We start from the raw sequence: 12,898 nt of genomic DNA, 5'->3' as shown, positions 1-12,898 counted from the left end.
TCCTCGACGTGTGCCCCAGACTTTCGGGGACGCTGTCGTCGAGCCGTCTTGACGCGAAGGCATCCTTCGTCTGCAAACGAGTGATGACTCTTTTTTTCTCTACTAGTGCTCGTTTCTCAGTTGATTTCCAAAAACCCACCTGCTTACGGAGGTAGAGGTGATTTACGGTGTCGTGTTAGTTTCAGGTGTGCAGCCAAGTGATCCAGGCGCACGCATACACACATCCATCCTTTCTCAGCTTCTTTTCCCGTGTAGGTTCTTACAGGGTATTGAGCAGAGTTCCTGTGCTATAGAGCAGGGCTTTTTTGACGATCTATTCTACATACAGCAGCTGGCATCTCTTCCTCCCAAGCTCCTAATCTAGCCTTCTGCCCACTTTTCCCTTTGGTAAGTTTGTTTTCTGTGTCTGTGGGTCTGTTTCTGTTTTGTAGATAAGTTCGTTTGTAGGACTTTTTTAGATTCCACATATAGGTAATATCGTATGATATTTGTCTTTGTCTGTCTGGCTTATTTCACTCAGCAAGAGAAAGTCTACCTGCATCCATGTTGCCGCAAATGGCATTATTTGGTTCTTTTTACGGCTGAGTAGTATTCCATTGTGTATAGACCGCAATGGAATAGGCTGGTCTTTATGGAATAGGTAAGAGTGTGTGAGGTGTTACACTAATTGGTCCCTGGAAGGGAGAGGGTCCCTTTTGCAGAAGGAACAGCCGAGATCTGGAGGCGTCTACCAGCCGAGGGTCATGGGGCTTGAGCCCAGGGTCCTCCGTTCATCCCTGCAGCACCGCCCCTGTGTCCCCTCTCGCACCACCCGCTCCTCACTAAAAGCATCTGTCTGCCACCGACATGGTGTCTTCCTGTTTTCCTAAGTTCCGTTGATCCTGTATTTGGGGGAAGAAGAGAAAGGTCACCCTTTCAGGGCTCTGTCTTCTCACCTCGAGCCCCGAAGGTCTTTGAGAACAGACCTGGGGCTCCTGGGTCCCCAGGGCTGGAGCTGTGGGGGCTCCCCGCATGGGCTGGAAGCTCAGTGTGCGAGGTGGGTCCCAGCCCGGCCTGCACGCCCCACGGGAGCTGGACAGAGGGGATGGTGCCAAGTCCCCTCAGAAGTTCGAAGACCAGGTGTGACCCCTGAGGAGTGAGGCACCGCCCCTGGGTCCCTGTTCCCAGGAGGATGCAGGGAAGGCCAGGCTCTGACACCACCCCCAGCATCCCTGCCCGGTTCCCTTTTCGTTTCAGGTACCCACAGGCTTCAGCGTGGCCGCCAGCGTCCAGGTGGGGAACGCGCTGGGGGCCGGAAACATCGAGCAGGCCAGAAGGTCCTCGGTTGTCGCCCTGGTGGTCACAGGTGCCTAGACTCTCGGTCACGTGCTGCAGCCCGCGAGACCCCCGCCCTCCCTGCCGGCCTCCCGTCTCACCGTGCGGTTCCCTCTGCTGTTCCCCCTGCAGAGCTTTTCGCAGTAACCTTCTGCGTCCTGCTCCTGAGCTGCAAGGACCTTGTGGGCTACGTTTTCACCAAGGACCGGTGAGCGCTGGGACGATGTGACCCCGTGGCAGAGAAACGCTTGGGTGGCAGCTGCTCCCTCCCCACCCTCCACCCCGGGCTTCGTGGGCGTTCACGCCCTTGGGGATGCCCGAGTCCCTTGCGAGGCTGGGTACCTAGGTTGTTACCTGGCAAGAGCCGATTACATCCAGGGAGAGATTTGGGATCTGGGGCCAGCTTGCTGGTGGTCTGGCTGTCGGGTCGCTCATGTGTTTTAAAGGAGGAAGCTCCTTTTGGGGGCCTGGCTACCTCTTCAGTCAATTATTTCACCTTGGTAGCCCAGCCCACACGTGCCTGGAGTGCAGCTTACCAGATGCATTTGTCAGCCCGGACTGAGGTGCAAATCTCACCTCTGAGCCGTCGTCCCCACACGTCACAGCTGGTTACTGAGGGCACCTGGCCCTGGGCAGCTCCCCTGTGCTCTGTCACAGCTGGTTACTGAGGGGACCTGGCCCTGGGCAGCTCCCCTGTGCTCTGTGGGCTCTGGTTGGTGGGTTTCGTTGGTTTCGATTTGTTTTTTGGTTGGGTTTTTGCAGTTTGGTTCTGTTTGGTTCATTTTGCAGGTTCTGTTTGATTGGTTCTGTTTGTTTGTTTCCTTTTGGGTGGTTCTGTTTGGTTGGCTCTGCGGGTTCTGTTTGGTGGGTTCTGTTTTTTTTTGTTTGTTTGTTTGTTTCTATTTGGTTGGTTCTGTTTGACTGGGTTTTATGGCTTTGTTTCTGTTTGGCTGGTTTTGGGGGTTTGTTTCCGGTTGTTTAGTTCTGCTTGGGTGGCTTTGCAGGGTCTGTTTGGTTGGGGTTTGGGGGGGTTGTTTCTGTTCGGTTGGTTCGGTTTGGTTGGGTTTTTGGGTTCGGTTCGGTGGGTTTGCCTGCTGATCAGTGAGGCCAGCTGGTGCTTTCTGCCTGGGAAGCTGTACTGAGGGGCTGCCCCCCATTCGTGATCATTTATCAGAAGTTAGACCTGCAGAGCTGACTGTCTCTGCGGATTCACAAAGCAGGTGGTGTGGACAGATCCGACTCGCACGGTGTATTCCCCAGGCCTCTGTCCTTTGACTTCTGAGGGTGGATGTCCTCTCTGCCACGTGGCTGTGTGGAAGAAAGATGTTCAAATATCCCTCACTTCAGAGTGAATGGGAAGGCAAAACCAGCAGCCGTCCTCACGGCCTTCAAAGGGGGTCAGAATTCACTTGATCAGAAGGGGATCCTGCACGGATGGCTTCTGGGGAAATGTGCCAGATGTTTAATTCTGAATCTGTCCACCGCCTGAAACCATGCAGAGCAGGGAAAAAATGAAAAGCCAAAGGCCCACAGTCTGTATTTTTGATGAGATTGAGAGACATAGAACATTCACAAAATCAGGCCGTCCTCAAAAAGTCTACAGATAACAAGTGCTGGAGGGGGTGTGGAGAAAAGGGAACCTTCCTGCACTGTTGGTGGGAATGTAAACTGGTACAACCACCATGGAAAACAGTATGGAGAGTGCTTTAAAAACTCAAATAGAAACACCATAAGATCCAGCAATCCCACTCCTGGACATATATCCAGAGAAAACCATAATTTGAAAAGATGCATGTACCCCAGTGTTCGTAGCAGCACTATTCACAATAGCCAGGACGTAGAAGCAACCTAAATGTCTGTTGACAGAGGACTAGATTAAGATGTGGTCCATACAAAATGGAATATTACTCAGCCATAAAAAAGAACAAACCAGGAGTTCCTGTTGTGGCTCAGTGGAAACGAAGCCAACTAGTATCCATGAGGATGCAGGTTTGATCCCTGGCCTTGCTTCCAAAGTTGCTGTGAGCTGTGGTGTAGGTCGCAGATGTGGCTTGGATCCCATGTGGCTGTGGCTGTGGCTGCGGTGTAGGCCGGCAGCTGTAGCTCCGTTTCACCTCCTAGCCTGGGAGCTTCCATATGGGGCAAGTGTGGCCCTAAAAAGCAAAAAAACCCAAAGATATGCATGAACTTATTTGTAAAACAGAAAGACTCATAGACTTTGAAAACAGACTTGTGGTTATCAGAGGGAAGTGTGATGGGGGGAGATTCGGATTTGGAATTAGCATCTGCACGCTGCTATATATAAAACAGCCAGCCAACAACGGCCTACTGTAGAGCACAGCAAAGTTGGCTCAATATCCTGTAATGACCTGATAAGAATTTGAAAGAGAGTGGATATATGTGTGTATAACTGAATCACTTTGCTGTGCACCTGAAACGAACACAGCAGAGTAAATCAAATCTACTCCAATCTAAAACAAAAATTTAATTTGAAAAAAAGAGAAAATTCACAAAATCAAATTACTTGTGAGCTGACCAGACTCAGCTGAAGCTGGCAGAACCAATGACAGATTTTGACGATGACACAGATGCTTGACCCAATCAAAGGGGAAAAGGCCATATGCCCCACCCACCCCATGCAGAGTCAGAAACGGGGGAAGTTCCTTAAAAAACCCATTATTTTCCTAAAGCATCAGAGACGAGTTTTCACAACTTTTGCAAGTAAGCTTAAACATCTAGAAGGAATACATAATTTTCTAGGAATATAATTTACCTGAACTTAAGCTAGATCTAAGTAGACCGATTTCCTTAGAAGAAATAAGAAAAAGTCATTTCAAAATATCAGAAAGTGCTAACCCCAGAGGCTTCCAAAGGAGAGTTTTATAAAACTTTTAAAACATACTAACCCCAGTGCTGCTTTGGCAGTTTCAGAGCCCAGAACAAGGGACACTCATTCTGTTTATGAAGTATAATGTTGGTACCAAAATCTGACAGAGTTTGCACATTAAAAAAGAAAGAAAAAACAGAAAGGGGGTTCCCTGATGACACAGCAGGTGAAGGGTCCAGCCTCGTCACTGTCGTTGCTGTGGCTCCGGTTCAGTCCTTGGCCCTGAACTTCTGCATGCTGTGGGCACAGCCAAAAAAAAGAAAAAAAAAAAAAAGCAAGCTGCAGACTGATCTTACTTAATAGTGATTTTAAAATCCAAAATAAGGAGTTCCCATCGGGGCTCAGTGGAACTGAATCTGACTCGCATCCGTGAGGACACAGGTTCGATCCCTGGCCTCGATCAGTGGGTGAAGGATCCAGGTTGCCATGAGCTGCGGTGCAGGTCGCAGACGCGGCTCGGATCCCACATTGCTGTGACTGTGGCGTAGGCCAGCAGCTACAGCTCCAGTTTGACCCCTGGCCTGGGAACCTCCATATGCCGCAGGAGCGGCCCAAGAAATGGCAAAAAGACCAAAAAAAAAAAAAAAAAAAGTTGTAACCTGAAATCACACGAGTTTGGAAGGGACGTAGGATGCGTGTGTTTGCATTTGCTTTTATTGTCATCGGCGCTGGACAAATACAGGAAGAATTATTACACCGTTCAGGGGCAGGCAGTGGGGGGCCTGGGAAGAGAGTGGATATAAACTCTTTCTCCAAATCCTTTTCATCTCGTCTGGTTTCTTTTAACCGTTTGCCTCTGTTTCGTATTCAAAAACATAGAATACCGTTCGAATACGAGAACTGATCAGAACTGTCCTTCCGTCCTTTCTTGGCAGGAGGCAGTGGCATCCTGGTCCATGCCAGATTTCTTGTTTATTCATTCATGCCGCAAATACTTCTTTCCGGACCACATCCTAGGTTGACTCGATAATCACTTGAGAGCACTTGGCGCCCCACGTGTGTGGTTAAAGCCCCAGTGTCTGGCTTTAGAGGTCAGAGCCAAGGACAGGTCTGTCCGCTCCATCTCTGGCCTTTAGGACTGGCCACGTTGGGTTCCCTGGAGGAGCCTGAGCCTTATTCTGCCGTGTGTCCCTCAGACCCACGGAGGGACACGCCTGGGACCCTGCGAGAAGAAGGATGGCGCTACACCTCGGCTCGAAACCACTGATGGGACTGACTGTGCCAAGCCCCCGGACTGCGTGTTTTCTAGACGGCATGCCATGCAGCATGCAGAGGTTTCCTCTGCAGGCCCAGAAACAGTGGGACTGCCCCTAAGTAGGACGCGGGCAGAGTGCCTGAGCTGGGTTGCACACGGAGCCCTGCGGGGCTGTCACTGTCACCGTCACTGGGAGCCCCCGGCTCTCTGCTCTCCTGATGAGCTTCTGCCTTGTCTTCCTCGCAGGGAAATCATTGCCCTGGTGGCCCAGGTGGTTCCGATTTACGCTGTTTCCCATCTCTTTGAGGGTCTGGCGGTGAGTATCCTGCGGCATTTCCTAAAACATCTTTTGCGATCGTGCTGTTGCCTCGGATGAGGGTGGATGTGCAAACGCGGCACAGGGCTGGGGCCTTCGCTTGCCCAGATCCTGGATTTGAGGCAGGGTCCCACCGAGCGGGGGCTGCCGGGGCCGGAGTCTTGGCGGCACCCGCGGTGTCCACACTGACGAGTGCCCTCTGCCCGCAGTGCACCTGTGGCGGCGTGCTGCGGGGGAGCGGAAACCAGCGGGTCGGGGCCATTGTCAACACCATCGGGTATTATGTGGTCGGCCTTCCCATCGGGATTTCGCTGATGTTTGCCACTGGACTTGGAGTGGTCGGTAAGCCTCGAGGGTGGGAGTTCCACGGGCGCAGCAGGCGGCTGTGCACGAGACGTGGCTCTGGAGTGCTGGAGCTTCCGCGTTCCTTCTGGGCCCCGAGGAAGACAGAGCCGGTGGGGGAGCGGCAAGGGGGTGGCCTCCGTGGTGGCTGTACCTGCCCTAGAGCGACCCCCGCCCCGGGTCTTAGCCCAGGCCACCGTGACCCCCATCACCTCTCCCACCCCGTCCTCTGGCAGGTGGGGCGTGGGTGAGCAGCTCAGGACAAAGGCAGGTGGGGGAACTCGAGCCCCTTCCTACACTTGGAGGAAAAAACTTCATCTATAGCATCTGAAGGTACCAGAGCTAGTCATTAAAAGAGTAGGGAAACAGGAGTTCCCTGGTGGCTCAGGGGGTTAAGGATCGGACATTGCCACTGCAGTGGCATGAGTTCCGTGGCCCGGGAATGTCGGCATGGCTCGGGTGGGGCAAAAAAAAAAAAAAAAAAAAAAAAAAAAAAAAAAAAGACTAGGGAAACACATGATTGCTCGGGTTTGATTTCTAAAATAATCATTTGAAACACACCGGGAGTTAATCCACGGTTATGTTGAAACTTGAACATGTTATCGTGGGGCGCGGGTGTGACCGTGCTCGTTTGTATCCCTCAGGACTTGGATCAGAGGCCATGAGACGCCATCTGATACCGAGACTCAGCTTTCGGTTCAGCGTACTTCATTCTGCTACACATGTTTCTGAGGTTCAATAATATTTTAATGAAAAACACAGGCGATGTTCAAAGAATGGCGTTGCCAACGCAAGGTTCACGGTGCAGAAAATGATCGAGGCTGCGTTTCTGGCATCACTCATGTTTTTTGGGATTTACCAGCAGCATAGCTAAGGGAAAAGTTGGAGGAATCCACTTAAAAATATAGCTCCCTCTGTGTCTCCAGAGCTGTACGCCGCCCACTCTGCCCTTTAACAAAACCCAGTGTGTGCAGAGCAGAGGGAGCCAAGAGAAATACTAGGGGACAGGGAGTTAGTTCCCTGTGTGGTGCAGCAGAAATGAATCTGACTTGTGTCCATGAGGATGCAGATTCGATCCCTGGCCTCGATCAGTGGATTGGGGAACGGGCGTTGCCGTGAGCTGTGGTATAGGTGGCAGTCGAGACTGTGGGTGCAGCCCTAAAAAAAAAAGAAAAAAAAAAGAAAGAAATACTAGGGTACGAACTTGCAGTGATTATAATTAATATACCGTAGTGTATATTTGAAAGTTGCTAAGAGAGTAGATCTTAAAAATTCTCATCCCAGAGTTCCCTGGTGGCACGGCAGGTTGAGGAGCCAGAGGTATCCCTGCAGTGGCTCGGGTTACTGCTGTGGCACGGGTTCCATCCTGGGCCCCAGAACTTCTGCATGCCGTGAGAGCAGTCACAGAAAAAGTTCCCATCTAAGGAAAAAGTCTGCAATTATGTGATGAGGAATATTAACTGGATAAGTGAGTATTTCATAATCCGTACAAGTCACCCCCCATTATGGTTCATGCCTGAAATATAGCAGCTAACAGGTCAATTTCTACCTTTATATAATCCAAGGTGGATTTAAGTACCCTGGCAACTAGCTGAGTATTTTCATGCAGCAACTTAGCTTGTATTTTTGTTTCATTTTGTCTTGCTTTCTAGGGCCGCACCTGTGGCATATGGAGGTTCCCAGGCTGGGGGTCGAGTCAGAGCTGCAGCTGCCAGCCTCCACCACAGCACAGCCACAGCCACAGCCACGCCAGATCCGAGCCGCCTCTGCAACCGACACCGCAGTTCATGGCAATGCCAGATCCTTAACCCACTGAGCGGGGCCAGGGATCGAACCCATGTCCTCACTGGATACTAGTTGGACTCGTTTCCGCTGAGCCACAAAGGGAACTCCCTGGCTCGTGTCTATTCGAAATCATCCCGAGGCCCACGGCCATCCTGACCGGCCCGAGGTGCACCCCCTGCCCCTTGGGGTGCCACCCCATCCTGTTCTTCCTTCTCAAAACGGGGCTAGACCTTGAAGTTTTATAACAACCTCTTTGGATGCTCCAGAGATTTATCCTTTGAGGGTTTAGATGGGATTACAGCCCGACGGAGAGGCTTGTTTGGGGTAGCGACCTGCCGGACAGGTCCCGGCCTCTCTGGGGGGAGGAGCACAAGCACGTCTCAAGTTTCCTGAGCTTGTTTGGGGCTCACGGAGGCCAGAGGCATCGCAAAGCCATGTCCTTACCCCCGGCCTCCGGCTGGCCTGCCATCCGTGCGGAAGTCTGCTCTCCGGGCCTCGGCTGGCGGGCCCGCTCAAGGGAGCACAGTAACTCTGGGGCGGGTGTCGCCACAGGCCGAGGGCGAAAGGAGACCTTCCATAGTGACAGCACATCTGCTTGACAACCAGCGTTGTGCTGCGACCTAGCAACAGGGGACGCTGGGCCGGCGCTGTCAGCAGGGGCTCTCGTAAGTCTGCGTGAGGGCTGAGACCCCCCAGCTGAGGGCAGACCGCACCGGCCCCCTTCCCTGGGAGGCAGGCAGGATCAGGAGAGGCCCTCCGGAGAAAAGCCTTTCCTTCTAGGCTTGGTCTCTTCCCCTGCTTCTGCCTGCGTGGGATGCTGGGAAGTGTGGGTGGCATTTGATAGCTGTCTGACCTCTTACGGGTCCTGCCGCAAGTAGGACCCTGCTCCAAGCAGGGGGCTCCACTTACCCTGGGGTGTAAGGTACAGGGTTAAGAGCCTCGGGATCTGCAGCAAATAAATGAGAGGCAGGTTACATCCAGAATGGACACCTGGATTCTGAAGAGCCGTGTCCTCCGGGACCTCAATCAATAATGGCCCTGTGTGCATTTAATATTTAATATCACCTTTCCTTTTGCACAGGAAGCCGCCGCCTATGAAGCCTGCAAGGCAGCTGCCACTGAGCCACAGGTGTGGTTTTTTAGTCAAGGGCCCGAGGGAGAGAGCTAAGGATGCAGGACTGGGGAAACCTGGTTTTTGGCAACACCTGCCACCTGTGGGGTGCCTTTGCCACGAGGCAGAGGTTGAGCAGCGGTGGCCGCTGTGCCGTGGAAAGAGCAGCGCGTCCCCAGCAGGAACTGGGGAAGATGGAAGCTGGGCGTTTGCGGCTGGTTCACCCCGAGCATCGGAGAGGATGGCGGGACCCTGGGCCCCCACCTTAGTGGTTTGTCCTCCCGGCTGTCCCTTCCGTCTCAGCACCTGCAAGTCCTTGTCAGCAGGCAGCTGAGCGGCGGATGGGGGGCACTGGGGCGGGGGGCAGCTCATGTCGCCTTTGGTTCTCCTGGCGTTTTGGTGCTGAAGCCTTTGCAAAATGTTCTGCCAGGTGTTGTCACTCAGCCAAAAGGAACTATTTCCCGTTCCAATTTCTGTTCTCAACTAGGTCTCCGGTTTCAGGTGTAATTGTCTCACGGACAGAATAAGATGAAAGGCGCCTTCTTGAACCCCCGAACGTTGTTAAGATTATCTTCTAGTTTATCTTGGAAAGCTCTGATGGTTGCGTCCTGGTTTTGTTTGCATGATTGAATTATGGGCCCGTGAGTTTTTACTGGAAAGCTTTCAGGTGTGGATTTTTTTTTTTTTTTTTTACTTTCGTCTTCTTTTTTTTAAAGTTTTATCGAAGTATAGTTGACTTACAAAATTGTGATCACTTGTGCTGTACCACAAAGTGATTCAGTTACGCATGTGGTTTTTGTTGTTGTTGGTCTTTTTGCCTTTTTTAGGGCCGCACCCGAGGCATACGGAGGTTCCCAGGCTAGGGGTCGAATCGGAGCTGTAGCCACCGGCCTACACCACAGCCACAGCAACACGGGATCCGAGCCGCATCTGCGACCCACATCGTGTTGCTCACGGCCACGCCGGCTCCTTCACCCACTGAGCAAGGCCAGGGATCGAACTTGCCACCTCATGGTTCCTAGTCGGATTTGTCAACCACTGAGCCACGACGGGAACTCCTGTGCTTGAGTTTACATCCATTCTCTCTCAGGTCCTTCTCCTACGTAGATAATCGCAGAATACTGGGTAGGGTTCTCTGTGCTCGACAGCGGGCTCCACATAGGGGCTTTGGTTGATTTTTCTGGCCTTTTCTCATCCTGGAGGTCCCTTTCCAGCCAGGCCTGTCAGCTTTTGCTGCTAAAAAGATCTGAGGTTCCAACCAGCACATGGTCAAGATGGTACAGGCTGGGTGACCCGGGGTACCCAGGAGAATTCTCACTTCTAAGAACATGTGCTGGTTTTGTTTGGGTTTAGGGAGCTCTTCAGAATTCTTCACTCAGCCCAGATCCAGGGTCTCTGGACCTGCCACAGTTGCCCGCATCCCTGGTTCATGGGAAGAATGGGTGCTTAGGGGCAGCTGGCCTTTGGGGGTCTTAGGAGAGTCAGGGTGCCGGTCAAGGGTCTAGACGAGGGCAAGAGGATGGAGGTGCCAGAGGGGAGAGGGCAGAGGACAGAAGCGGGGAGCTGGTTCTTCGGAGGCAGCGGCAGGACAGGGAGGGAGAGGCTTTCCTCCAGCAGCAGGTCAAATTTGTTCTTGCTTACTCTGTCCAGTTGCTCATTAACTGTAGCCAGCGGCTCTTTGAGTGAAGCCACCTCTGCTTCAGAATTTCCTCCCGAGTCCCTGTGATGCTGGCCACTGGGCTTGCGAACCCGCATGCCTTTCTTTTCGGAGGTATTTCTCAACGGACACCTTTGTCCAAGGCAGTGTTTCCCAGAGAGGCCACTGGAGGTGGCCCAGGAGCCACGAGGCCCAGGAGCGGTGCGAGAATTTGGATGTGGGTGAGAATGCACGGATGAAGCAGGCATTTCTGCAGGCAGAGGAGAGGCTGCAGCCGCCGGTGGCCACGAGAGGTGACCCCAGGTGGCAGGAAATTTGTGTGTCTCCTGTCTCAGGCCCTCAGCCTGATGGTTGGCTGCCCCCAAAGTGCACACGGATATGCTGTGTCCCCCAGCGGGTGGAACACAGAGAGAATGGCCCCGGGATCAAAGCCAGGCTCTCAGGACACAGAATTGAGACAGAGAGGACCTCGTGGGGTTTAGCGGTGACTCCCAGCCAAGGGGGCCCAGAGGCTGCTCGTCAGGTGGGGACCCACAAGCTCATGGGCCTGTGAGACCCACTTCCACGTGGGATTAGCGGGCCTCTGCCTGCGTTTTGCTCTCGAATCCCCTTCTTAGGACAGCGCTTTTACACGGCACAGCGCAGGGGCACAAAAGGCAGCAGAAAGGGTGAAAAGGATGAGGCCGACCCCACCAGGGATGCCAAGCGAATGGGACCCGACCAGACCCAGTCACCAAACCCAAGAAGAAACAGCGAGAAGCTCGGTGCAAAGCCACGGGGGCCCAGACCTGGCCCTTCCGCATCCCGTCCTCAGGCTCGGGACGAGCCACAGGCCAAAAGACGCCAGGGGCCTCTGAGGGCGCCACCCCTGGGGTCCACGGTGACAGGTGGCGCAGATCAGTCTTGCGGGGCCTCTGGGATTAACGGGAAGTAATGCAGACCGAGGAATGCCAAGGCCATGTATGCTGAGCTGCAGCAGGGACTCAGCCTCCAGCCCCTGCACTTGGCAGAGAGTCAGAGGCAGGCGGAGGAGGGGAAGGAGTCAGAGTGGGACCGAGGGGGGCCTCAGGGCCGCCTGGTGGAGGCTGTTGGCCTGGGGAGCCTGGAGGCCAGCCGACCAGAAGGGGTCGTCCTGTGTGATGGGTCAGGGGGCATGTGTGCCTTTCTCTGTGGTCCCGAGTTGGAAGCAGGGACAAAACTTAGGGAAGTTGTCAGTTTCGGGTCACGGCCTGTCCCTAAAGATAGCGATCTGGCCTCTTGTAAGTCTGACATAGGACAGGCTATTTCTGGTGGTTAATTACAGAAAAAGGGGTTGCCTTTCATTGTGGGCCAGAGTTCGGTGTGTGTTCACTTGTGCGTGCTGTCTCTCACGGCTGTCCTTGGACTTTCTGATTCTGCCCTTGGTTCCATCTGGACCAAAAAAACCCTGTCACTTGGGGTCTCCGCCTGAGTCCTGGTGTGGGGTTTATGGGACAGCGTTTGTTGGGTACTTTGAGATCGGCAAAGCTGCTCCCATCCTCTGCCCCCACTCAATGTCTGTGTGCATAACTGTCCCATGAGGTCCTAAGGTCACCGAGCAGGTCAGGTCCAGCATGAAGCAGGAGGGAGGGACAGAGGCTGGGGACAGCTGCAGTTTTAAAGGGTAGTCCCCCCCCCCTTTTTTTTTTCTTTTTAGGGCGGCACATGGAGGTTCCCAGGCCAGGGGTCGAATCAGAGCTGCACCTGCCGGCCTCCACCACAGGCACAGCAACGTAGGAGCCAAGCCACATCTGGGACCTAGGCTGCTCTGCCAGATCCTTAACCCAGTGAACGAGGCCAGGGATCCAGCCCACATCCTCAGGGATACTAGTTGGGTTCTTGACCCGCTGAGCCACAACGGGAACTCCCATTTGTTCCCTTTCTTGAGGGAAACTGGGTATAGTCCTGTTAAGAATAGAATATCGCTTGTCCTGGAGTATTTCCTATAATTGGCACTTTTCGAGCCAGCCAAGCAGGATGGTGGAAAAGGCCACCAAAAGAGCCTCTGGATGTTTGTTCTGACGTCCAGAAGCCGGGGAGGTGGCCTCGGGGCTTCTGGGCTTCCTGGAAGCTTCTGGAAACCAAAGGAGAGGGAAGGGGCAGGTTTATGGCTCTCCCGGAACCGGCGACTGTCGACCGCTCGTCTTCCAGGTCTCTGGCTCGGAATCATCATCTGCACCATCTCCCAGGCCGTGTGTTTTCTGGGCTTCATTGCGCGGCTAAACTGGAAAACAGCCTGCCAGCAGGTACTCTGCTCCTTGCTCTGCTCTCCC

General features: G+C 53.4%; 2 protein-coding genes and 1 long non-coding RNA gene across 12 annotated transcripts in view; 1 reads left to right on the top strand and 2 right to left on the bottom strand.

The window, feature by feature from the left end:
- The window catches only part of LOC146398432 (uncharacterized), a 134,648-nt gene that overhangs the window by 45,054 nt on the left and 76,696 nt on the right, over nucleotides 1-12,898 (bottom strand). The gene's annotated exons all lie outside the window — the stretch shown is intronic.
- Nucleotides 1-12,898, top strand: part of SLC47A1 (solute carrier family 47 member 1) — a 93,911-nt gene that overhangs the window by 78,393 nt on the left and 2,620 nt on the right. For 4 of the 5 annotated variants that reach the window (XM_084986432.1, XM_084986430.1, XM_021067946.2 and 1 more), the window contains 5 exons: nucleotides 1,237-1,345; nucleotides 1,447-1,522; nucleotides 5,643-5,712; nucleotides 5,922-6,054; nucleotides 12,777-12,871. In XM_084986432.1, coding sequence (XP_084842558.1) covers nucleotides 1,237-1,345; nucleotides 1,447-1,522; nucleotides 5,643-5,712; nucleotides 5,922-6,054; nucleotides 12,777-12,871 — 483 coding nt within the window. Of the gene's footprint in view, nucleotides 1-1,236; nucleotides 1,346-1,446; nucleotides 1,523-5,642; nucleotides 5,713-5,921; nucleotides 6,055-8,920; nucleotides 9,618-12,776; nucleotides 12,872-12,898 lie in introns of all 5 variants that reach the window. The other variant, XR_014821975.1, reaches the window with a different exon arrangement.
- The window catches only part of LOC110256118 (uncharacterized), a 77,842-nt gene continuing 69,772 nt past the window's right edge, over nucleotides 4,829-12,898 (bottom strand). For 5 of the 6 annotated variants that reach the window (XR_014822014.1, XR_014822010.1, XR_014822012.1 and 2 more), the window contains one exon: nucleotides 4,829-7,212. The gene's annotated coding sequence lies outside the window, so the exon portion shown is untranslated. Of the gene's footprint in view, nucleotides 7,213-12,771; nucleotide 12,898 lie in introns of those variants that run through there. The other variant, XR_014822016.1, reaches the window with a different exon arrangement.

This window comes from Sus scrofa, chromosome 12 (assembly GCF_054392235.1).
Source record: "Sus scrofa isolate SSC_HxYL_T2T_F1_AM1 chromosome 12, Sscrofa_HxYL_maternal_Yorkshire_Landrace_v2.0, whole genome shotgun sequence".
In the NCBI taxonomy this organism is placed as follows: Eukaryota; Metazoa; Chordata; class Mammalia; order Artiodactyla; family Suidae; genus Sus; species Sus scrofa.
The sequence above is the reverse complement of the archived record's forward strand: the minus strand, read 5'-3'. Positions and strand labels throughout refer to the sequence as shown.